Source organism: Schistocerca gregaria, chromosome 1, assembly GCF_023897955.1.
Source record: "Schistocerca gregaria isolate iqSchGreg1 chromosome 1, iqSchGreg1.2, whole genome shotgun sequence".
NCBI lineage: Eukaryota > Metazoa > Arthropoda > Insecta > Orthoptera > Acrididae > Schistocerca > Schistocerca gregaria.
Window position 1 is genome coordinate 898,023,920 of NC_064920.1, and position 26,403 is coordinate 898,050,322.

The 26,403-nt window shown below is 36.4% G+C and overlaps 1 protein-coding gene across 14 annotated transcripts in view; it reads right to left on the reverse strand.

Moving 5' to 3' along the window:
* Nucleotides 1-26,403, reverse strand: part of LOC126274364 (uncharacterized) — a 317,226-nt gene that overhangs the window by 92,779 nt on the left and 198,044 nt on the right. For 12 of the 14 annotated variants that reach the window (XM_049977107.1, XM_049977118.1, XM_049977117.1 and 9 more), the window contains exons 3-8: nucleotides 20,128-20,259; nucleotides 17,032-17,098; nucleotides 15,423-15,572; nucleotides 8,070-8,155; nucleotides 5,101-5,178; nucleotides 1,388-4,411 (exon numbers count right to left, since the gene is read on the reverse strand). In XM_049977107.1, the coding sequence (XP_049833064.1) occupies nucleotides 1,388-4,411; nucleotides 5,101-5,178; nucleotides 8,070-8,155; nucleotides 15,423-15,572; nucleotides 17,032-17,098; nucleotides 20,128-20,259 (3,537 nt within the window). The remainder of the gene's footprint in view (nucleotides 1-1,387; nucleotides 4,412-5,100; nucleotides 5,179-8,069; nucleotides 8,156-15,422; nucleotides 15,573-17,031; nucleotides 17,099-20,127; nucleotides 20,260-26,403) is intronic. The other 2 variants (XM_049977120.1, XM_049977119.1) reach the window with 1 other exon arrangement.

Below are 26,403 nucleotides of genomic sequence, written 5' to 3' on the forward strand. Positions count from 1 at the left end.
TTTTTTTTTCAAAGATTTACAGTGTATCACTGTTACATGGGATGCATGCTTTCTTAGCAAATTCCATTGATGAAATCCTCTCAGGATAACAGCCAAGTGGCAGTGTCATCTTTTAGCAATGTTTCAACAAGGCGATCACTTGTCATCTTCACCTAAAGATGACAAGTAGGGGACTTGTTGAAACATTGCTACAAGACAACACTGCGACACAATTGATATCCCGAGAAGATTTCATCAATAGCTTGGAATTTTTGCAATGTTTTATGGAGATTATACTGTATTAAAAGACCCAGGTAGTTTCAATGGCAAATTCAGTTTTGAATCTGTTTCCATTGTGAAATCTGTCTTTTAAGCCAATGAAGAGAATATTGTTGCAACTCAGTAAATACAGGAATATTTGTCTATTTTTGACAGTGGAGCAGATAGCTCATCATGTCTCTTGGAGCAATGAAAGGCTTAAATTTTTTTTTAGTGTAGCACTTTTATGAAACTGTTACTGGCAATGAAACCTGGATTTATAATTTTGAAGTAGAATTTTTATGCACAAAAGAGCTTGTTTCAAGACTTCATATTTGCTTGTTCATTATGATTTCTCTCCCACACATAGCCAAAAAATGTGAATACTTAGCTGCTGTTCACTGAAATGTCATTTCTAAGTTTCTCAAAGATGCTGAATATGCAAACAAAGACAAAATGGTAGGTGAGTGATTTTGGAGAGTGAAACATGCAATGAATGTAGCATGTATCATTTTGAAAGAGTAAAAAAATGACCATTCTACACTGAGTACGCTTTCGGCCAAAAAGACCTTCATCAAAATTAGACAACACACACACACACACACACACACACACACACACACACACACACACACACACACACACACACACACACACACACATTCTCACGCAAATGCAACTCGTGTATCAATTTGCATTTGAATGAGTGTATTGTCTAATTCCAATGAAAACTTACTTGTTAGACAGTCTTTTTGTTGTGACTATCTATGGCTCAGTAGCTCCACTATATTGTGAGCAGCACTCTATCCTTTTCATAATATTGTCATTATTCTAGCCGGCATTTTCCATTGTTTGATTTGACGATGCTACACGATTTTCTGCAGTCCTAACATAAAATTTACCGCTTACAAATGTTAACTTACATTATTGTGAACAGCATTTTAGAACAGGCAAAGAAAATCATTGTTTTTAAGACTTACTGATAATATTAAGTACTTAACAGTATCATTCACTGTGTTACGAAATATCTACTGAGAGAGGTACTACAGTCTGTTATGTCAGTCCTCAATCACTTTCCTAAAGTATTTAACATTTTTAATGTAACCAAATACTCTGCAATGCAATGACATGAAATAGAGTAAGTTTTTACCTGATAGTGTTTTCATTTCCATATTCATCCTTGATCAGCTGACTCCTTGCTGGAAGTGGTCTATTATATGTTTCTTCGATGTCACTGTCAGAGTCTTTAGGCCTTTTAATAATTCTTGATTGCTCAGCTGTTTCTTTATGTGATGGTCTTTGGCTGTATGGATTTACAGTCAATGATGGTCGAGGTAAGGTAGGCGAGTAGTCAGTATTATTCAGACTGTCATTTGGAAGTGAAGTACTTGTAGGTCTCCTGCTTCTCAGTCTTGTTAATTGGTTTGCAGAAGGTCTCCTTGTAACAGCATGAGTCTTTGAAGTTGTCTGTAGCAACTGAGCACTTGGAATTGTGGTATCAGTGGTTAGGATAGGATAATCAGTGTAGATAGTAGGTGATGTTCTGTTAGAAGAAGACTGTAAATTCAGAGAGACAGGATGCCTTCTATTTTGCCTACCTATTACATTAATTTTATTATTTTCTTGAATATCTGAGATATTGGTGTAGGAAATGTGGGTATGATTTGGATTTCTGGGTAAATAATTAACAACATTGCCTTTAAATGTTGCTTTAATGGTTTCATCATTGTCACTGCTCTCAGTGAAGTCCACTTTCAGTGCAGCTGTGTCAACATATTTCACTGGTATTTCTTTGTTGATGTAACCTGGAGCATTAGTGTCAATGGGTACAGGATGCTGTGCAGTTATTTTACCTTCATTAACCCCTTGCCATTCAGAATTCTGCGTATAAAAATTCTGTCCCTGTTCTAGTAGTTTCCTGTCTGGTGTTGTGTGATGCTTTTGTTCTGTTTCTGTGGGTTCTGACGATGTGTGACTGCCTCCTTGAAAATAATTCCCTTGCAGACTGTCGGAGTTCTGTCTGTTTGGCAATTTTCTTTTGTTAGATTTTGTTCTTATGGTTGTCGTTTCACTACCATGATTGTATGTATTGTCATATCCTGCTGTTGTTGTTTCGTACCTTTCCTCCTGTGCTGCATAATCAGTATACGGCCTCTCCTTATCAGAAGCAGAATGTGTTCTAGAGCTAGTGGTAGAAAAAGAATCTTCACTGGTTTGTGCATGTTCTTTGACAGTCTGTGGGATTCTTTGAATATTTTTATGAGTTGTGTGATCATAGGTTTGACTGCCTTTGTAATTATTGTATTGCTGAGCAGTAACTGCTTTTCCCTTATCATAAACAGGAGATGTTGGTTCCTCAGCTAACTTGTAGTGCCGTTCTTTACCCCTTAAAGAAGTAGGTGCTTCAGTCACATGAGTCTTCTGTGTTACATGATGATTATTTCTCACAGTTCCACGCTGTTTAGCCGGTTGCTGCAGTGGTACTGCTGGTAACTTCCTGTGTAAGTCTTGTTGAACATACGCTCTCTGCCTCCCTCTGCTCCTGTTGATTTTGTGGGTAGCAACTGGAACTGTTTCAGTTTTAGATTTATCAACAGAAGGCTGAGAATATTTTGCAGTTTCCTCATTGAAAGATGGTTCTGCATTTCCAGAAACAGAGTCAGTACTTTTCTGTGTTATATCAACCTCTTCCTCTTCAACTGCTGTTCCTTCTTCACTTGTCTCAAGTTCTCCATTATTTTCTAGTTCTGAATCATTCAATTTAATATTCTTTGTGTTAGTTTCATTTAACTTTTTCTGATTTGGAACCTCACCTCTTAATTTCTCTATGTATGTGTCAAAGTCAAAATTTATGTCAGCAAATGGATTTTCTATGTGGCTAAACTTATTAACATCTTCAAAGAAATCTGGTGGAGGTTGAAAAAAATGATTCTCATCATCCTGTTCACTGACATAATCTTCATCATAGTCTCTCTCATTTTGGTCAGGGTACAGATTTCCTCCAGATGATTTGTTAGGTCTTTGTCTGGGTTCTGGACTCAGTTGAGTAGCATGATGTTTATTTTGTTGTGTTGCTGTCGCTCTTAGAAGTTTTGCATTTGAATCTTCGGTGTGGCTGTCATAAGCAGACAGTGTGCTCCCAGTATTTGGTATTTTCCTTTGTAAATATTCCACTCTTGATGGAATTTCCTTGTGTCTCACATGGTTTTGGGCAATTTGGCCATTTGTATTTCTCTCTTCTGGTGAGTGATGCTTAGTAGGCACATGGGAATAAATGTTAGGCTCATAATAATTTCTAATCCCATCTGTGACACTGGGCTCACTATAGTATGTGATACCATGTTGTTCAAGAGTTGCAGGCACTTTTGCCTGATGCCTTATAGATTCTTGTACAGAAGCAGTAGGGAAACTAATTTGAATCTGTGAGGCTCCTTGTCTCATTTTTGACAGTTTTGAAGAACTCTCTGTTAATGCATCTGCATTTCTTGTAGTATCAGGTTCATCAGCCACTCTGAAAAGTGGTTTCCCATTCTCATTATATGGAAGTTCATGCATAGATGTAAGTGGTCTCAGTACCTTAAAGTTGCTTTGTTCTCCATTTCTATTTGCAGAATTTGCATTAACATGCACAGGTGGGTTTACTGGAAAATGATTTTGGTTCTGTACATTAAACTGTTGAGAGGCAGAGGGAGCAGATTGGAAATATGAACCACCAAGATTAAAAAACGAATAATTTTCATCACCAAGTGGTGTGTAGTATATTATACCAGGCAGGTTCTGAGCATATGTTGCTTGGCTGCTGTTTCCAAAGGAGACAAAATATTTTGATGGTGTAAGTGCAGTACTGACAGGAGATGAGCCTTTCTGGAAAGCTTTGTTGCTACTTGGGACATTAACCCTTGTCTGAGGAGTTGTAAACAATGAGTGTGGACTAAGGGGATGAAAAGTTTTTGCATTATGTGTAGACTGCAAAGATTCTTGGGGTGGCCTCAACTCTAATGACTGAAAATTGCGTACATCAGGATTAGGAATAGGCCGGAATCCTGAAGAAGAAACTGACTCTGATGGACTGCTACTAAATGACTGTGCTGGGGGCAGCCTGCCAACTGGTGGGGGTTGAGGGGCTGACCAGAAGGGTAGACGCTGGCTCTGGGGTGCAATCTGCTGTGGAAACCTGTGTCATCAATAAGGAAATAAATCAATAGTCAGTTTTCCAAATTTTCATGTACTGACTAAGTGCTTGTGCAAAAGTAATAGTTTTGTGAATTTCATTACATAAATTACTCTTTCCAATAGTTTATTTATATGTTGAGTATCTGTGAAAACTGCATATTTGTTTGAAGTATGTACATTATTTACAAACTGTACACACAGGCTTTTAAAAAATGACAATGAATGAAAGCGCTGACATTAAACATGAATCTATGAGTGAAATTTATGAGTCATTGATTTGAATTCTATCAAGTAAATGATTTTACATCTTTTCCTCTCCCAAAGCAGGGACATTCACATTTATGCAGAAAGTTTGGACTCTATTCTGCAGGAATCATAATGATTACAATATAAGCAGTTTACTGACCTACAGGAAGCTATACAGCCATTAAATCACCAGAAAACCTATATAAAGCCATGCACAGATTGAACTTAATTACTTATGTACTTCATTTTAACAATAAATCTAACAAGCAGATTCAGTGCTGCACTGTACAAAAGGATGAAATTGCCCCGGGCATCTTAAGGTCCATATTGAACTTGACAGAGGATGAAAGATACCAAACAGCCAGCAGAGGCTCAGATAAAGGCCAGATACTAAAGTGGGAAGGGTAGGAGAAATATGTCCAGTCAGAAGAGTGAGTGTATTACCTGAGATGTATCTGCCGCTTCGCCCTCCTTTGAGGTGTCTCAAAGGTCAGGTAGTTGTCTTGAGTCAGCAGGTCAGAACTAATTTGTTGAAAATGAGCAATCAAAATTACTTACGTGAACTGCAGATAAACATTTATAAAGCTTTATGGTATATATTTCTATGAAATAGTAATAAATGGGCATAATTAGTTTAGTTGTACTAAAATATTTCATCTAAAATGATAAGTTAGAGATGGCATCCAAAACTGTGATAAGAGTTACAACCACCATGAATTAACAAAACTTAAATTGGGTAATGGAGACTTTTATCACTAGCATAAAAAAGTGAAGTCATTTCATTCATGTTAGTATCCACACTGCAGTTAAAATATTTCTTCTTTAAGGCCATAAGGATAATATATGTCTGATAACGACATGATTATTAGAATAGAGGCAAAAATTTTGAGCATGTTTAGACTGATGTGACATCCATTTTACATCATTACTGGACTGTCTTATAACTGTCACTATTTTAATAAGTTAGTAAATCATGTAATGTATTGAAAATAAAATGTTAGTCATGGTGTGACAGTAGTTTGACAGATCAACTGTTATGATGCTACATAGCGTTGTAAGAGTTGAACTGACAAACTACTGTCACACCATGACTAACATTTTATTTTCAATATATTACATCATTTACCACCTTATTAAAACAGTGACAGTTATATGACAGTTCGCTAATGACGTAATATGGATGTCACATCAGTCTAGACATACTTAACAATGGCGATAAATGTCAGAACAGTCTGTCATAAATACAGATTTGTTATTCCAAGCGGCTATTTTAGCACATCTATTCTATCAATTAAAATAGCTTTGTTTTCTTTAAGTAATTACATAAGGGATAATAATCAGATTTATGTTGCAGCAGCAGTTTCTTGGCTAACACACTATGAATAAGAGCAAGTTTTCATACAATAAGGGAAAGATTGTTAACTTAATGTCAGAAAGTATCCATCACATAATCCTTAAGTAAGGTATCACTGGTATGAAGATACTTGCTTCACCAATAGATCCTGGAAGCTTATTGTTTCTGAATTAAATAGCCTTCACCTTCCTTTCTATGTCATAATCTTGTATATGTAGTCATTGTACAACATAATTTATTAAGGTACATTTCTATTTTGGTTTGCAACTATTAATTGAATTTGCTACCATTATTAATTCACATATTCTGAGGAAGAATAAAAAAGGTAAAGAAAACTAATAAATAAAAAATATAACAAATGAACTATACTTTCAAAATATTTTGGGTTTTCAGCACAAAAATAACCACAGTTTGAATATCTACATCGGCACGCACCACGATAGTGTCAAACTTCATGGAAATTTTATCGGAAGACTTAGAATAAAAACATTTCCCCTATGTTTCATTGTTAATATTACTTTTAATACAACTACCAATGACATTTACTGAGAAGCTAAAAGAGGACAGAATTAATGAAACACTACTGTAAATCATTAATAAGCAATGAATGAAATTTCTGAATATCACCAACAAAATGGCAGGAAGAGCCAAAAACTGAATCAAGAACTCCAAAAATAATTGCATATCCTACTCATACTATAGTCTGAAACTGTACTTCCACAGTCACAAGCTAGTTTCACTTGATAGGTGGCTTTCCGTTTACCACCCACATGGACTTTCCTGTTTTGGAGGATGTATGTGTTTAGACACAGTAAGATGGATACTGGCCCACAGTCACCATCTTCATTCATTTAGAGAACTTCATGGACCGTTTTGATCATATATTTCTCAAGCTACCAGTATCTTCCAGAGGTCTTTGTTGTTAACTTTATTCCCAATATTCCTGCAGTTCCCTCAGTACACATATGCTTCTGTTGCATGTAATTATGACCTTTGTATTAAATTAGACATGGAAAAAATCTTACTTTTTTAATTTGATTTTACTAGTACAAGGAGGACCTACCATTGACAAGTTTCTTCTTTTTTTGTACTTTAGGAAGCCTCAATACATGGTGGAATTCCAACAATATTATAAGTTTTAAACATAAACCCCCATTAGAAGCAAAATGTTGTTAAATCCCAGTTTTTATGGAGTGTATCTGATAACTATTTAGCATGATACTGTTAATTTTTATGAAGTTGGAGTATAGGACTACAGCAAATATTCTCCTAGATAATACCCACCATAACAATATTTTTGGATACATTAGCAGTAGTTACACTATTAAACCTCAGTACCTTCCTGGGTGGTACAGACTGATAATAGTGCTCTTCAGGATGTACAAAGCTGTGTTTGCATATTTTTTGTCCAAGTTGTTACCATGACTAAATTTTGAAGAAAAGAACTCAAACTGTAACATTTACTGTGGATAATTGGAACCATTAAAACTGGAATTCACTAGGGTCAAACAGTTAGTTCTCATACCATTGATCTTAGAAACAAATGAGTCACTGAGCTCTCAGGAGTGTAAAATATGAAATTCGTTGAAATTTCATTTCTTTCTATTTTTCTTCAAGCCAAATGTATAATAACTCACATTTTTCAATGAGGAATGGGTGAAGAAGTAATTATGATGGCACATATAAGTAAAAGTTGTACACTTTCATGATAATGAGAGTCTATTAACTGTCATGGTATCCCCATGTTCACACAACATAGCAATTTTGGTGTGTTTTGGATCAATGTTTGAATTTTCAACCATGTTTCTGACAGTATTGCAAACACAAATATCTAAACTGGTTGGGAATATTTATAAGGTTAATCATATTCTCTGCCATAACAATATTTCAAGTTATTGGGTTCCATCTTTGACTTAAAAAAGGATATTTTACTACATTACAAACTTGTAAGGCCAGATCAGTGTACATTCAAACAGAGACTGGTGGAATACCCCATTCTTTGAAGTATTTATTTGCAACTGTATATGCTGAACATAGTTAAATAACACGTAAAACATACCTGTATTGTGCTGGCTGCACCTGCTGTTGTGTTCCAAATGATATAACTGCAATTTTATCCCCAGAGGATGCCCTCCCAGTTGGTGCCTAAGGAATTGTAAACAGAAGAACTTGTTAGTTTATCTAAGTTATATTAGCTTCAGTATATCTTTGTTTTCAATGCAAATGTTGTCAGAGACTGGTGGTGTAAAAAATAAAATAAAAAAATAAGGCAGGTATATTTTCATTATATTGTGTCAACAACGTTAGGAAAGGTGTGCTTGCTTGTGTGAATCAATGTTTGTGTGTGTGTTTCCTGTTCTGAAGAAGGCTTAGGCTGAAAGCTAAACGTGTAACAGTCTTTTCATTACGTCTGTCTGCCACTCAATGTGTCATCTTTATGGTGAGTAGCAATTTATTTTTTTCCTTATATTGTTGATATCCCAACTTGAAATTTCCATTGTTTAACTGGAAAGGTAATTTGTTGAAAAGTAGGCTGCCCATATTTTTCTCCCCATTCTGACTTCTGCCTGATAGTCGGCTCACCAAATGAATGTTCATATTTGAACATGTGCATGCCTGTGGAGTTCTCTATCTGTTGTAAAGGAATCAATTTGGCCTCTTTTTTCGCGCGCGCGCGCGAACGCACGCACACGCACACACACACACACACACACACACACACACACACACACACACACACACACACACACACACACACATGGGACTGCAACTAGGAAATAAATACAGGGGACTGTGGAAATATATTAAGCTTTCTGAAACTGGATTTGGTGGTGCATCTAGAAAATAAATACAGGGGACTGTGGAAATATATTAAGCTTTCTGAAACTGGATTTGGTGGTGGATCATAGTGGTACTCTCTTCATTATATTTATTGTTCTGTTTTCCAGGAAAAATTATTCCTGTGAGTAATGCTCAGAAAGCTAAGGGTCAAAGCAGACAGATGTGAGTTTCTTGACTTCTGAGAGACATTTAACTCAATACCATTCATCAATTTATTATTGAATATACAATCACATGGGGTATAAAGTAAAATTTTTGGTTGGATAGAGGATTTCTTGATTCTGGAGGACACAACACATAACTTGGGTGGAGAGTCATCGACACATTTAGAAGTAACTTCAGGTATGCCTCAGGAAAATGTGATGAGTCCCTTGTCGTTCATGTATATTAGGTGACACAGTTACCTATAATGAAGTACTGTTTGGAAAAGATCCACAAATGTTTGGTTAGGTCTTGATAAGGTTTCAAAAAGATGTAAAGACTGGCAACTCACTTTAAATGTCCAGAAATGTAAAACTGTGCACTTGACAAAATGAAAAGGAACATAATATTCTGTGATTATAATATCAATAGTCATAGTTGAAATCAGTCAACTCATACAAATTTGGGTGAAACAATTTGTAGATATATGAAATGGAACGATTACTTAGCCTTAGCCATAGGTAACGAAATGTTAGACTGTGGTTCATTGGTGGAATACTTAGGAAATGCAATTAGTCTACAAAGGAGATTGCATACAAAGCTCTCATGTGACCCACTCTACAAAATTGCTCAGATGTGTGGGACCCACACCAAATAGGACTGACAGTGGATATTGAATGAATACAAAGAAGGACAGGAGGAATGATCACAACTCTTGGGAGAGTCTTACAAAAATGCTGAAAGAACTGAACTGACAGATGCTTGCAAACAGATGCAAACTATCCTGTGAAAGCCTGCTTAGAAAGTTTCTAGAACTAAAATTAAGTGATGAATCTAGGAATATACAACAACCCCCAACATACTGTTCCCATTCAGATCATGGAGACAAGATTAGACTAACTACAGTGGACACAGAGGCATCTAAATAATCATTCTTCCTGTGCTCCATATGTAAATAGAATGGGGAAGATCTAATGACTTGTACAATGGGACACACCCATTCCCATGCACTTCAGAGTGGTTTGCAGAGTACAGATGTAAATGTAGATGCAGATGTCAACTTTTCATCAAAGATGTAAAACATGAGTGCAAATGGTTACTTAGATAGCCAGTAGTACAAGAGAACAGAAATAAAATAATAAAAGAAGTATAAAAAAGAAAAATCAGTCTGGATGATTGAGATGTCTAGAAATTGAAGAAGAATGCTTATATGGAAGAAAATGATGCTGCATGCAATAAAATTTAATTACATTTTTGGAATTAATATGTAAAAGTGTGAATCTAAGAAGAACTAATAGGAATTTCGGGTCAAATGCAGAGATTAGAGTAAATAGATGTGAAAAGTATACAAAAAGTTTGTGTAACAAGGAAGAAGTGACCAGCAATGTCATAGAAGGAAACAGAGAATTTGATATGGAAGAAGGGAGTGAGTCAATATGAAAGCCAACTCCTGCAGAGCTCTGAATGGGATGCTTTCAGGTAAGTTAGTAGAAGTTGAAGAGATACTTTTGTAGTTACTGCTTCCAATGAGAGATAAAGAAAGTGCAGTGCTGATGCCAAAAAGGCAATTCCAACCAGGTGTTAAGTAACCAGAATGTTAGGAATTTGAGAATGCCAAGAAAATCTTTGATGATATAAGACAGAATAAAATATTAAAATAATAAAAATAGCTGGGATTCAGTACAATGGCAGCTGCAGAGCCTAAAATTGACAGAAATCAAAGGGGGATCAGAAATTAATTTGTCCATTCATTCACACATCATTGCAAAGGAGAGTCTTCAGGGACATGGAACACGTCTAGTTACATATTAACTGGCAAAACTGCTGTAACAGGTTACTTTTGCAAAATGTAGGAACAGCCCATGACAACTAATGATAATCTTCTTACAGTAAAAATTATGGAATTTACTTCCAGTTTACTTTATTGCTAAAAAAGATGCTACTTTGTGGGATAGAAAGAAAAAAAACTAAACTGCTGTTCCTTTTCCAATACTCAGCTCCTCTATTTATCAAATATATTAAACTAAATATATATCTAATTATACACATAAATATGAGCTGTCTACATAATGGTAAAGTTAAAGGCTGTTTAATGTGAACATTAATGTTGTATGGAATTTACATCTCTCAAATCCCAAAAATCTGATAAATTACAGAAGGCATGACTAGCCTTTTTGTTACGCCTGTCTGTGACTAAACTTCTCCCCTACACAATGAGCAGCAATTTATCCTTTTCATAATACTGTACTTTCATTATTCTACTCTAGATTTTCCAATGTTTAATAAATTACTCTTTTACTTTAGTTTTGAGTAGTTGGGAATTTCCTGTTTTCTGCCTCATGTATTGTGGTAAGTTATTTAAGTGTCTTGCACTAGAATATGTAGTCCTTTCCTGAATCTTAGACAGGGTTGAACAGTCTTTATGGAAATTATATGTACTTCCAAGCTGTTTTGAATTTCACACTCTTATCTTTAGCCATAAAAAATATTGGGGAATAAACGTATTGGTACATTACTGTAAGAATTCTGTGGAGAGATACATACGATATTCTGTTGTCAACTGCACATTATATTCTCACTGTACACTTCTGTGTAACAAATACTTTTTTACTTTGGCTTCACTGCTCCAGAAGATTGTTCATAGAGCAGAACAGAGAGAAAGTATCAATGTATGCCAATAATCCCATCTGCAAGACAACACTATGAGAGAGACTTAAATGTGCAAAGCATGCAAAACTGAGATTATGCTTTAATTTTTCCACATTTTGGTGGCACCACAATTTTTTACCATTGGGATGCTTAGAAATTTCACAGATTTTTTTGTTCACTGTGTACCTGTTGTCCCCTTTTTCTGGTATGTGTGAGATATGTTTACTTTTTTGAAAACATGTAACATCAGTTTAAAATTTAAAAGGTAAGCTGTTATCTGCGGACCAGTTGTATGCTTTTCTCACTCTTCACCTGACTGTCACACTTGTGTCATACGCAGAATCTTCCAATATCTTAGGTACCGGTAAATCATTTAAGCAGCTCAAGAACAGTGGTGGTCAAACCACTAAACCTTGTGAGATTCCATATTTAATATTTCCCTGGAATTAAAATTTCTTTTATTAATGTAGTAGCATTTACTAATGTGTTTCTCTATTTTAGGTTGTTAAGATATATCTCGATGCATGTAAAGTGAATATTTTTAATGCAATAACATTTTCATTTCCATAGCTGATGTTATTAGATGGTATCCAAAAGTTAACAGCTTTTGAATTTTTGGTCCAAATAATTACTACTACACTGAAATTAGTTGTTAGTGAGCATATTTCCATTGTTACGTTTTCATTAGTTTGCAGTTTTGTGATGGTTGACCTGAAAAAGCAGCAGGTCTGTGTACAGTTTTGTTTTAAACTTGCCAAATCCACTGCAGAAATGCTCCATATGTTGCAGTAAGGTTTAGGGGCAATTATTTAGGTCTGACGCACACACACAAGTGTTATAAGCATTTAAAAACAGACTAGCATATATCTTTCTATGTATATCTGTTCAATTTCTGTGATATCAAATGATGTTATCTTATGTTATGTCTAACACATTTTGTAGGAATAGCCTTGGATTTATTAATTGTCTGTAGTGGTATGAGAATCTCATCTTTCTTATGTAACAGAATTTTTACGTTTTGATGAAAAACTTCAGATACATTTTGCTTTTTGTACTTAATGCCAAGATAGTAGTTTTTTGTTCCTCTAATTCTTACAATAGGTGAATTTGTGAATAATGTAAGACAAGCTCATGTTAGAATGTGTTAGAGTTAAGTCTGCATGTTAATATATCTGTTACTGCTGAATCGCTTGTATGTTGCAGATACACTGAAAGGAATGAAATAATAGTTCTGAACATTGGATAGATGTAGTTCTAATGGTTGCCACTATTAAATGGATTACTCCTGCTTAAAGAATAAAAGACTTTCAGGAAATGTTGTATGAAAAAAATGCAAATAGGCCTATAATAATTAAGGAAAGTAGTAGAAAAGAGATAATATACACTGATGGAAAAAGATGAAATGGCAACACCAAGAAGGAGTTGTGTGACATAAACAGAAGTCGGTGGGTGTGTTTCAACTACTGAAAGATGATATCTATTCAAATTCTGCACCACAATGAGCATGTAAATCATGTTTGCTTTAAAGAAATGCTGTAATGGTCATAAGCATCAGTTAACTCTGAGGAACGTGACGAGCTCATGTTAGTCAAGAATGCCTTTAAGAAGACAAAGATCCCATTATCAACACCTCAATGAGTTTGAATGAGGATGTGTAATAGGGCTACAAGAAGCTAGATGTTCCTCTTGCGATACTGCAGAAAGACTTTGCAGTATGCAGCCACTGTACATGATTGCTGGAAGTGGTGGTCATGAGAATGTATGGTAACACGAAGACAGAGCTCCAAACTGCCACGTGGCATTACTGAAAGGGAAGACCAGTGTGCTCGGCATATAGCTCTGGTGCAGCAGCAATATGAGCAGCAGTTATCACCGTGGTGACACAATAAATTGTTACAAATTGGTTACTTCGAGGACAGCTCTGAGCCAGATGCCCTGAACTGTGCATTCCACTAGTCCTAAACGACCGACATTTGCAACTTCAGTGATGTCAAGCGAGGGATCATTGAAAGGCAGGGTGGAGCTCTGTTTTGTTTTCTGATGAAGGTTGGTTCTGTCTTGGTGGCAGTGATGGCCATATGTCATTTAGGAGGAGGCCACCTGAGAGCCTGTAAAGATCCTGTCAGTGTGCTAGACACACTGGACGTCCAGCCAGAGATATGGTCTGGGGTGTGATTTTGTATAACAGCAGAAGCCCTCTCATAGTTATTTCATGCATCCTGACTACAAATCTGTATGTCAATCTGGTGATTCTACCTGCTGTGCTGTCATTCATGAACAGTATTCCAAGGGAGGGGGGAGGAGGGGCTTCCAACAGAATAACACTTGCCCACATACCACTGTTGGAACCCAACATGCTCTACAGAGTGTCAACATGTTCCCTTGGCCTGCTTGATTGCCAGGTTTGTCCCCATTCAGGTACATACAGGACATCATAGGATGACAACTCAAGCATCATCTACAAATAGCATTAAACATCCCAGTATTGATCGACCAAATGCAACTGACTTGGAACTCCATCAAACAAACTGACATCCAACACCTGTATAACACAACGCATGCACATTTGCATGCTTGCATTTAACATTCTGGCAGTAACACTAGTTTTTAATGTACCAGCATCTCACATCTGCAATGGCTTATGTTGCACCCACATTAACTTGTGATCTTGCACTGTTAATCACTTAAATATGTTACCCAGACAAATGTATTCCTGAAATTTCATAACTCTACATTATTTATTTTTTGGTGTTGTGATTTTTTCTGACAGTCTATTTGCTGAACACCAAAACTGTTCTGAACATACGCCTATGTCTAGAATCATAATTATTCTACTAAAGAAGCAAAAAACAAGAGGAAAAAAGGAAACAGGATTGATAAGGAGAAATATGCTTTTCCCATGAAATGGAAACTAATGGTATACAAAAACTGGCCTAAAATTGAGAGTAAATTTTTCTCAACATTATTTTTCAATGATTTCTTCGGAAGCACAGCATTGTTTGGCAGTGACCATGACATATAGCACAAAAGAAAATTAGTGAAATTACAAATGAAGCATAGAAAGTCACCACCAATCACCATAATGACCATCACCGTCATTATCAGCAGTTTGATACCCATTGCTGTGTGAAGGTATCCTCAAGACCTCTTCATGAATTTCAGTCTTTAGCTCCATGCATCAGTCGTTGATTCTGCACGTTTTCTTATGCCGTTACCCATAGGGAAAGTGCCCACTAAGAAAACCCTGAACATAACTGATGAATATATTCAAAAAGGTAACTCTACTATTATTTCAAAGTTAAGATAATGATCAAACAATAGAAAATCCAGGATGGAATGTAGCAATTATTATGAAACAATTATTATGTGACAATTATTATGAAAAGGCTAGTTACTATTCACCATACAGTGGAGATGCTGAGTTGCAGATAGCCACAGCAAAAATACAGTTGGGAAGTGAGCTTCACACACACACACACACACACACACACACACACACACACACACACACACACACACAGAGAGAGAGAGAGAGAGAGAGAGAGAGAGAGAGAGAGTCCGTTCTCTCTCTCTCTCTCTCTCTCTCTCTCTCTCTCTCTGTGTGTGTGTGTGTGTGTGTGTTTGTTTTTGACAAAGGCCTTGTTGGCTGAGTAATTTCTTATGGTAATGTTTATGTTGCATAGTTATTATTTCATTCTACAATCACATCCTTTGCTACCCATGCTTCAAGTTCACAGAGGGCAATAGCAAGATAAATAGTTGGCTTTACACCATGACTTACTGGTATGACATTGTTGACTGGTTGGTGACGTAATCCATCCCTGTCCCTTTGCACTTGTCCTAAGGTAGATGGCTGACCCCTGTACACTCTCTGCTGTCGATCAATCTCAACTTCTTCGGCTGGGCCTACATCTTCTGCATATAGCTGGTGCTGTGAAAAATATGTGCAAGTACATTGCAAATGCTCTATTTATAAGACTTTAAAAACAAGTACAAAAATGATAATATTTTTTTTATAACTGAGTTGGCTTACTCAAGTTTACTTTCCTGTTATCAGAAGCACAAGTTATACACATTGAAATTTTTATTGTAGGAAATGACACACGACAAACCAATAAACAAAGCTTCTTTTCAGAAGTAAAAATATAACTGTTCTCGATATGAATAATCCAAAAAACTTATCTTTTTCCCCCATTTCTGATTAGTCTAGCAGATGGCAATCAAAAGCATGTACAAATGTTACTAGTCACTAAAAACATTTAAACATCTTTCTCAAATTATTGCTATAAAATTCACTGATAAACTGGTCAAGACTGGTAATTTCAAAGGCATTTGTCTATGATATGTTTGTCAGTTAATGTATTAGTGGAAAATGATGAATACATTCTCCCCCCATAGCGACACTTTGTTATATGGTGTGACAATTTATTATTTCCCATAACTAGTTTCAGCCTGAGACCATTCCTAAGTGGTAAATACAAAATGAGCATGTGTTACACAAATATTAACAATATAATATCTGTGACATGGAAATTCATTATCATCAATGTGCATTTGCAGCTGTGAAAAAAACTGAAGTTGTTTACCATGTAGTGGCAGAAGACCCAAAGAGCCACTGTAATAAACAAAATTCCACCTTATGCCTGATGTATATGCAGAAATGTAAACCACACTTCATGTTTTGCACCTGGTATAAACAAGGCTTTTCTAATCCATACTTCATTATGATACCATGTGTTGAATAGAGTCTTGTGTGTAATTACATGTGTAATAAGGTGAAGCTAATACACATCACTGTGTCAACAATGAACCACTAACAATGCTAAAGAAATGACATTTAAAACTTTCCCAGCATATAGAGTATTCCATGCCCGCTTAGATGTCAGCAACTTTCTGTCACCATATTTCAGCTCAAGATCTTACTATATGTTCAAATGTACACTGGCAGAAGTATAGCATTTGGCAAAACAGACTGGCTGGACTGGAGGAGACAAGTATGTTCCTGTTGCTCTGTGATACACCCATGATGGTGCATGTGGTTCAATACATAATATGTAATAATGTATCCTCCTTTCTCTGCCCACGTGAGGAAAAAAGATGAAAGAAATAAATATCCATCAAAGCAGGAAAAATATTTTCATAGATTCAAGTTCTTGACAATTTGAAAAGACTATCATAGATATGTTAAAGGAGTGGATATGGAAGCATGAGTAGTGAGATTAAATTTCATTTAAAACAGGAAAACCAAGACAATAAGTTATCTGAACATATAATGATTTTATGACACTGTTCTACACTACATAACATTGACATTAAATAAAACAAATAGAGAATTTTTAAAAAGAAAAACATATTTAATCCTATGATCAAATTTAAGATTCTTTTAATACCTTAACAATTTCTTCTTGTTGTTGGCGTTGTTGCTCCTGTTGTCCTCTAGAGATGGCAACTGGAGCCCTGCATCAAAATACAAATGTACTTATAACAAGATTTTGAAAATTTTATTACTGCAAAAATATGTTTAATAACTGAGGAACAACTACCATAACTCTCTGAAGCATATCCATAAAGCTCATTCTCCCCTGTAGTGAAAACTGGCATATACAACAACAGCAAGAGAAGTATTGTGAAATTTTGAGTTGCAAAAATTAGACGAATGATCTAGAGGAATGATGCAACAGTGATTTCTCAGATTACATTCAATTTCTGATGTGTAGTTCAATATCTTTTCTGTTCCAATATTCTAATTATTTACTATCCAAATTGACATCTATTGTGTATATCCTTATCCTTCAGTATCATAATAATTGTTTGAGTCTGCATTGTATTTCAAGGAGTGCTTCTTCTGAGATTCACAAATGAAATAGAAAAATTGTGTGCATAAAATGCACAGGAGAGCTTCTGTAAAGTTTGTAAAGTAGGAGACGAGGCACTGGCAGAAGTTAAGCTGTGAGGACAGGGCGTGAGTGGCGCTTGGGTAACTCAGATGGTAGAGCACTTGCCCGCAAAAGGCAAAGGTCCTGAGTTCAAGTCTTGGTCCGGCACACAGTTTTAATCTGCCAGGAAATTTCATATCAGCGCACACTCCGCTGCAGAGTGAAAATCTCAGTCTGTAAACATCCCCCAGGCTGTGGCTAAGCCATGTCTCCACAATATCCTTTCTTTCAGGAGTGCTAGATCTGCAAGGTTCGCAGGACAGCTTCTGTAAAGTTTGGAAAGTAGGAGACGAGGTACTGGCAGAAGTAAAGCTGTGAAGATGGGGTGTGAGTCATGCTTGGGTAGCTTAGATGGTAGAGCACTTGCCCGCAAAAGGCAAAGGTCCAGAGTTTGAGTCTCGGTCCGGTACGCAGTTTTAATCTGCCAGGAAGTGCAACATTTTTAAATAATGTGTGGAGTAATTTCATTTTCATATATTATGTGGCTTGGAAGTTTCATTTTCTTCATTCTTCACTTCTGGGCTTGTTATATCTGCTTTGCAGCTTCAAGATAATTTGTCTTATCTAATTTTGGAATATATTTGATAGTGCTAGGGAAGATGATATTTGTGTAGCTTTTTTTTTATAAAAGTTTACAAAGAATCTGAATACCAACAGCAACCAGAAAACAATAGAGATATACTGAGTTCTCAAATCAACAATATTTAAAATAAAATTAAAAAACCACTATCTTGCTATTTTTCAACAAGACTGTGTTTCCTTTCCTGTTTTTATTGCCACGTTCTGCCTAGCACCAACAATGTAGTCAGTTAATATAACATTTAAAATTTATCTCCACTAACACAGATCATCAAACAAGAAGGAGAAAAGAGGTATTAAGTGGGATAATGAATGTGCAAAAAAACATATCACATTTGAAGATCCAGCTGTAGCACAGAATTACGTTTCCCACCAATTATTCAATACACATCATATGCATTACAAGTAGACATTTTAGAGTAATGCTGCAACAGTGGAAATTCCAGATTTGAACACACACACAAACGCAAGCATGCACACGCGTGCGCACGCACACACGCACGCACGCACACACACACACACACACACACACACACACACACACACACACACACACACACACACACACACACACACACACACACACACACACACACACACACACACACACACACACACACACGCGCGCGCGCGCGTGCGTGAGATTCACATCCTGTCATAAGTCTCTGTTACAACCCGACATCAAATCAAGAAGCTGCATATTGAAGATATAACAACTGGGACAAAAATGGTACAAATACAAAAGCAACACATCAGACTCATAATTTTTACTTTCATAGCTTTTACGTACTTCTCCAGACAGAATAATAGTGGAAGCAACAGATTTTCTTACATGAAGCTATCTTACATCTTTCCAATCAATGCATTTATTCATTCATTGTGTTCAGTAGAGTAGCTTCAAGGATGCGGACTGACTGCCAATCTATTCAGCTCTATATACTTATAGCATCCAGTATAATGGGAATGTGACTACACTTTGTGTGATTCATAAAACACATTGCACTTATGTACAGACTCTACTAGGGGCATTTGGATATGATTTACAACTTCATAGTTCAACAAATATCATTAGAACTATTTACGATGTACTAATTATGAGTATAGTACACCAGGCAGATGCTAGATGACAGCTGTGAACACCGTGTATAGTGACAGGACAGCACTTATTTGTTGTTAAACAGGGAAAGCTAGGGTCAAGATGGAAGGTGACTATCAAGGATAAAAATTGTCTGCAAGGATTTCGTGAAATTCATAAATGTTTAACTGTGATGTATGATCAAGAAGCTCCTACATAAAAGACTATTTAAAACTGGTTCACTAGCTGAAGGGAATCTGCATGCAAGTACGTGAGCACTCATCATCTGTCACCATCACTGTATCCGTGAAACGTTGAGTTTGTGTCAACAGTGGGCTGTACTATGATACCCCTATATGAATTAAACGCAAAATTCAGCAAAGAAGGCAGGAAAGTAGTTGAATGAAGTGCTCCTCCACGGCAACAATGCACAGCCCCACACCAACAATGCCATAACTGGAAAGTTGACATCACTAGGGTTCACTGTTGTACCAAACCAGCAACTTTACTGGGTCTTGCATCACTTGATTATACTTTATTTGATAATATGACAGATGGGCTGTGAGCTAAGAGGTTTGGCAACAATGAAGACCTCCAGACAAATGTCCAGAAGTAGGTGCATAGTACCCACAAATAATGGTGATGCAGTAATGAAGTTGCCAAGAAGGTGACAGCAGTGCACTGATGACAGTGGGTAGTAGACTGAGAGGTCCCATGTATACTGACTCATTTTCATTGATAAACAAGGTTCCAAAAACTGCTACCGTAAATCATTTCTGAATGCTCATCATTTTTAAAATTAAAGTAATTAAAAAAAGAAATAAAAAACTTATTGCTACAGTATCAAGCAGTAATGCACAGCAGCTGACAGCGAAAGATGCTAACAGAAGGTATACCTGGAGGGCGGCAGTGCAGATGGAGTGGTCTGTCGCGTCCGTGGGTCTGTCACTCGTACGGTACTGACAGTAGCACCCTCTCCAGCACCACAGCCGACATTGCGTGGCCAGTCACATGTCTGCAGCTCGTGACTGTTCACAACAATACCGTATTTTAGAATGTCATAAAATAGGCGAATCATACTTACATCATACCAAAAATAACTTGTTTATTTATTGATTGGTGGAGACTTTGTGAAATCTGATCTATTGTGAGGCACCCAACAATTATCTACAATGGGAAAAAAGGGACCAGATGATTTGCCTGGGTAAAATAAATTCGTTTGCCTTTAAAATTTAAGTTCTTTTTATAAAGTCGTTAATTGATTTGACTAATTTAATGTTGTCCTCCATGTTCTTCTACCTTGGATTAATAATTTCACATCTAGAAACATACTGCACCAAAAATTATACTACCTGCCTTACGAATTCTAATTTTTCTATTTCCATCAACTTTTTAACTCTGTTGTTTACTCTGATACCAAGTTAATTATTAGTGAATACTGTGCACATTCTTTGACATCAATTTGCTTTTGTTTGATCCAATTTTCTTCTATCCTGCTATTAACTATCCAAACATATTTAATAGAAAATACACATCGAAATAAATGTTAAAACAATTTCATCAGCCCACACACCCTTCTCATCAGAGTGTAGCAGCTAGTGCAGTGAATAAACATATAGGTGCACTATTCTTATAGCCAGATCCTTTTATAGGATCAATACTACAGAAAATTAATACAATTTTCATTGTAAGAAAAAGGAAATGGAATACCTGACCAAATATAGTGTGTTAACTGGGCTCACTATAAAAATATGTTTCAAAAGTTATGAATCCCCATGTGTAAGTACACCCAAAAACCCACATTCTATATTTCTCTCATTGATCATCAAATGTGAACTGAACAGAAGTTGTAGAAAAAACATGTTTTCCATGTGGAAATGAAGTTATTAATATTCACTTAATTCCTTTTTACATTACTTTTTGACACATAATTTATGAAAGGCGTTGCAGCTGAAAAGAAATGAGAACAGATTACTGCCAAATCTGCACACTCCCAGCACAATTTTATGAACAAAGAGTACAATGCAATGTTGACACGTGAAATGGTCTATTGGTACATGGTCACTTTGCATGTCTAGGATAGGTCACATCCTTCATTATCCTTTCAGTATGCTTTCTATGCTGTTGAGTTTGTCAGTGAAAGTTTTAGATTTGTATAAATACGTTTACACAAAAATACATACTTTTACAAGTACTTATCATTACATATAAACTTATGTACATGAAAAAGTATGCCATACTCCTTTTGCAGTTTCACATAACAAATTTACATATTACTTTAATTAGTAAATTATACATGCACATATTATATGAATAAGTAATCAGTACATAATACAGTTTCTGCTAGTGACTAGGGCCTTTTACTAACTGTTAAGTCATTCACATTACTGTGAAGTAATTCTTCAATCAAAGAGTATGCTTTACTTTTAATCCTGGGTTTTTTACTGTTTGTGGCAGTGTACTATGTAGATACAAGTTTTGGTGTTTATTGCTTTTATTTATTACTGAAAGCCTTGAAAACAGTATGTCAAGTTTGCAGTAGTTCCTTGTACTGTACAAAGGCACATTTGATGTCAAGGTTTATTTTTATATGTTTTATTTGACTTATATTATACGGCTATATAAATAGAAGCCTGGGGTATCATTACACTAACTTCTCTTAAATGATTTTTAAAGGATTCTTTAGGGCTTAGTCCTATGACAGGCCTACATCTAACTGCTTTTCTTTTGCCTTCTGAATACACCATTTGATCCTGATAAATTTCGTAATAACAGAACACAATACTATAACTACAGATGAAACAAGGCATCATAAGATAGACACAGCAAATCATTGCGAACAGTGTTTCATAGTTTATGTGATTGGTCTTGTATTGTATGGCTGTAATTACTGGCTCTTGGAAAAACATGTCAGAGCCTGCATCTTCAGAGTTATTTCATTTCATACCTGCTACTATCTGAACTGAAATGTTCCTGCTAACCATGAACCAAGCACTGGTACATGCATTGACCCGTGCATGATTCTTTGCCAGACACCAACCATAACAATATCTCTCCTCTCAATAACAAGAAAAGTAATAATTGAAAATCATGCTACTGATTACATTAATTCTGAATTTTTCTGGAGGAAGTAATATACATTAGTGCTATGATTAAGATAAATTCTCTCCATTTCTGGCTTGTTTACACATAAGTTAAGACTAACCTAATGGCAACTGTTCTCAACTCTCTCTTTATTTTCATCTAAAACTACTTGACAGTTCTCTCCAGATGTGATTAATGTCACATAATTAGCATGCAGGACATTCACTTAGTTCTAATAGTTGACATACATGATAAAGACGAAGTGCCGAAAGAAGAGAGCCCTGTGGGAATCCTTACTTACATGAATTTTGACACCTCCTCATTAACACACACTAATTGTTGCTTCTAAAGGAAATAATTAAATGTAGTGGCTTACCTACAGTACCATAATATGCTAGGCTTTTTTTTTTTTTTTTTTTTTTTTTTTAAATATCAGTGTCTAACGCTTCACTGAAGTCTATAAATGTAGCTGGGTACTTCATCTCCTTCAGTCAGCTACAGGTGTGTGGTTACCTTTCCTTTGTTTTATACATTATGGATCGCAGTTAACTGCATTCAAGTTTGAGAATTTATTCTAAATCAAAACTGGCTTTCATTAAGCAACTTATTATTTTCAAAAAGCATGCAAATTTCTTACCTACACAATGCTCTATTATTTTTGCCATGATTGGCACATTTAATGTAGACTTGTAATTATCTAGTAGGTGTGTGTCTCTGTCTCCCTTTCTGTATTGAAAATGTAACTATAATTTTAAGGCATTCCAGTAAACCAGCATCATCAAGATTTCCACTGCTAAGATGTTTTTTATTTCTAGAGGTACAGTATTTTCATAAGTATTATGTATTTGCTTATTTTTAAGTCAGGAAGATATCCCCTTGGGGAAAATTGTGCCCTACTGGATAAAATGAAGAAGACATTGCAAAACAAGGATTAAAGTTACGTGTGAGTATTCACTTTTAATTACATATTGAACTACAATGTTGTTGGCATCGAGTTACATTCTTAGTAAATGTCAATAAATGCTCAATTTTTCCAGAAGAATATCCAAGGAAAAGCAAAATAAATCAATGTTACACTTATGTGAGACAGATGAAGTAGATGCACGAGTTCAGCTAATGGCAACTGAAGATAAAATTTGTGGTTATAATTCAGAAACACAGGACATTGTGAATGTCCCAAAGGCTTCTTGCCAAATTGACATATACTTAAGACCACAATGGAGACATGAAGCCTAACACGTATATACCCAAACAATGACTGTCACTAAATATAGTTCTGCCAATCTTGTACTTCACTTCCATATTTATTTATTTATAAACCAGCTTGTGATGCACCTCCATATGGAACAGATCCAAGTAGGTCCTACATATTTAGTTTGTGGATAAATAACAGGAGGAGTGTGACAAATGCTCATGAAAGGTGCAAAATTGCCAGCAGCCACTGCACCACAGCAATCTGTTTGTTTCATTTCAAAGCAGGCTTATTTATCAAAAATGTAAGAAGATGCATGAGTGAGGAAGCAAACAATGCCCAGTAAGTGCGCAGGGAGAGGATCAGAGTGGGAGAAACATCTTTACCTCAGGAGTGACTCCAAATCTGAGCCAGAGGAGTGGCAATTCATAATTGGGTTTTGTGATTTAATAGCTTGGAGATTTCATGGCAAAAAGTTTCGGATGCAATTGCTTGTAATCAGTCTTCATTACATGTGCCATCTTTCTTCAGATTGATTCTAAATTGATAAGTCTGACCATGTGGTGGTGCAGGATGCAAGTTTGGTTTGTGAAGTTTCTTTCCAGGAGGAGGGGATACAGTGGTGTTGATGCAGCTGCCCTATCAGCAGTGCATGCAGTACTCGTATGAAGTAATGAAACTTGACATTTTCACATTCAATAATGTCATTAGATGTTACAAATTATTTATCAGGAGCAGCTTCAATGATGTTGTTAATTGCTTTCCACAGTTCACTCAGTGTTCTAACACAGTTTCTCCCAGGAAGTATAGCTATCACTTGATCAAACATTTTGTGCAATCAAGCTCAACAGCACAACATGAGATTCACAGTCTACTGTAATAGGTATTGTTACAAAAAGTTAACTGTAATTGGGTGACTGCCAGAGGGGGTAACAGGGAGCAAAACAAGCAAGGCCAGTCTCCACATAGAGTACAGAGTGTAATGGAACTTGTAAATGACCCTATTTTCACCACAACTGGAATACACAATACACACAAATAATCAGAGTTCCTGCTACACACAAATACTCAGAGTACCTGATACATGTAGATGACCAAACCACCAGGTACACAAAAGTACCTCAGAAATTGTATAAATTTTTGTTTTCTTTGGTATGATTAAATATATTACTGAAAATTATTTCACTGAGGTACAAACCTACTACAACACATAATAACAAAATACATAAAAATGTGAAAAGTTCTGTTCTCTTCAACTATGAGAGAAAGATTTGAATTGATTCAAATCTGTCATTATTACTATTTAAATAAATATTAACTTCAATTTGAATAGCTTCTGCAATGTAAATGCCATAAAATATTACTGACCTATAAATTTTATTTGTCAATGTAATCAATCAATATGTACTTGTAGCACCTTCGAACTGCGATGCAACATCAACATCACTAGTCACATTGTATCCGAGTTAGTTTTCACGCACATTTCTCTCGATCAGAAGTCTGAACTCTGTTCTAGTCTCTAGTAAGAAGTATCACATTCTTGTTTTACTTGTGAATTACGCTTGGAAATATACAGGTGGGACTTTTAATCCAAATATTAATATTCAGCACAGGAGGTAAACCCTCATTATCCTACTACAACGAACCATAAGGCATTATATCTCTTAGGCCATCGAGCCTACTTGAAGAAGAAACTACTATGTAATATGACATAAAAGTTAAGTTGATATTAACAGACTCAAGAGTTATTATCCCACTGCTATTTAAACACCAACGTTCCCCCCATTTGTGCTCCAGAGGTTTACAATACTGGAGATTTGGAGAGCAAGGTTTGTGAGATCATTTTTATACAATAATGAACTTTTGTTGAAGTAAAGCTGAAATCCATTGGATGAGGGAGGAGTCCCATGCTGCCTCCAGCTGTGCAACCAACTTAACTTGTGCTTCATGCTTTCGCTACAGCAGAAGAATGTTTTTAATAATTGAAATTGAAATCATTTAATAAGGATCCTAACTACAATTATTACAAACATTTACCACAAGGAAAGGACTCGTACAAAACAGAGAGAAACAGAAAATAGTAATGCAGCAGACACACACCTGTTAGCTTCTAGCCAGTGTTGACTGAAACCATGAACGAATACTACCATCCAAAGCCAACCACTTCACACATTGAAGAGCCAAAGAAACTGGTGCACTTGCCTACTATCGTGCAGTGCCCCCGCGAATGCGCAGAAGTGCCGCAACACGACCTGGCATGGACTCAACTAATGTCTGAAGTAGTACTGGAGGCAATTGACACCATGAACCCTACAAGGCTGTCCATAAATCCGTAAGAGTACAAGGGGGGGGGGGGGGGTGGAGATCTCTTCTCAATAGTACGTTGTAAGGCATCCCAGATATGCTCAATAATGCTCATTGCTGGGAAGTTTGGTGGACAGCGGAAGTGTTTAAACTCAGAAGATTGTTCCTGGAGCCACTCTGTAGCTATTCTGGCCGTGTGGCGTGTCGCACTGTCCTGCTGGAACTGCCCAAGTCCGTCGGAATGCAAAATGGGCAGGAATGGATGCAGGTGTTCAGACAGGATGCTTACGTGAATGTCACTTGTCAGGGGTTCCACATCACTTCAACTGCACACGCCCCACACCATTACAGAGTTTCCACCAGCTTGAACAGTCCCCTGCTGACATGCAGGGTTCATGGATTCATGAGGTTGTCTCCACAGCCATGCACAGCCATCGGCTCGATACAATTTGAAACGAGACTCGTGCAACCAGGCAACATGTACCCAGTCATCAACAGTGCAATGTCGGTGCTGACGGGCCCAGGCTAGGCGTAAAGCTTTGTGTCGCCGATTCTTATTCAGTCGTCGCTGGTCTGACTTTTGCAGGACTTT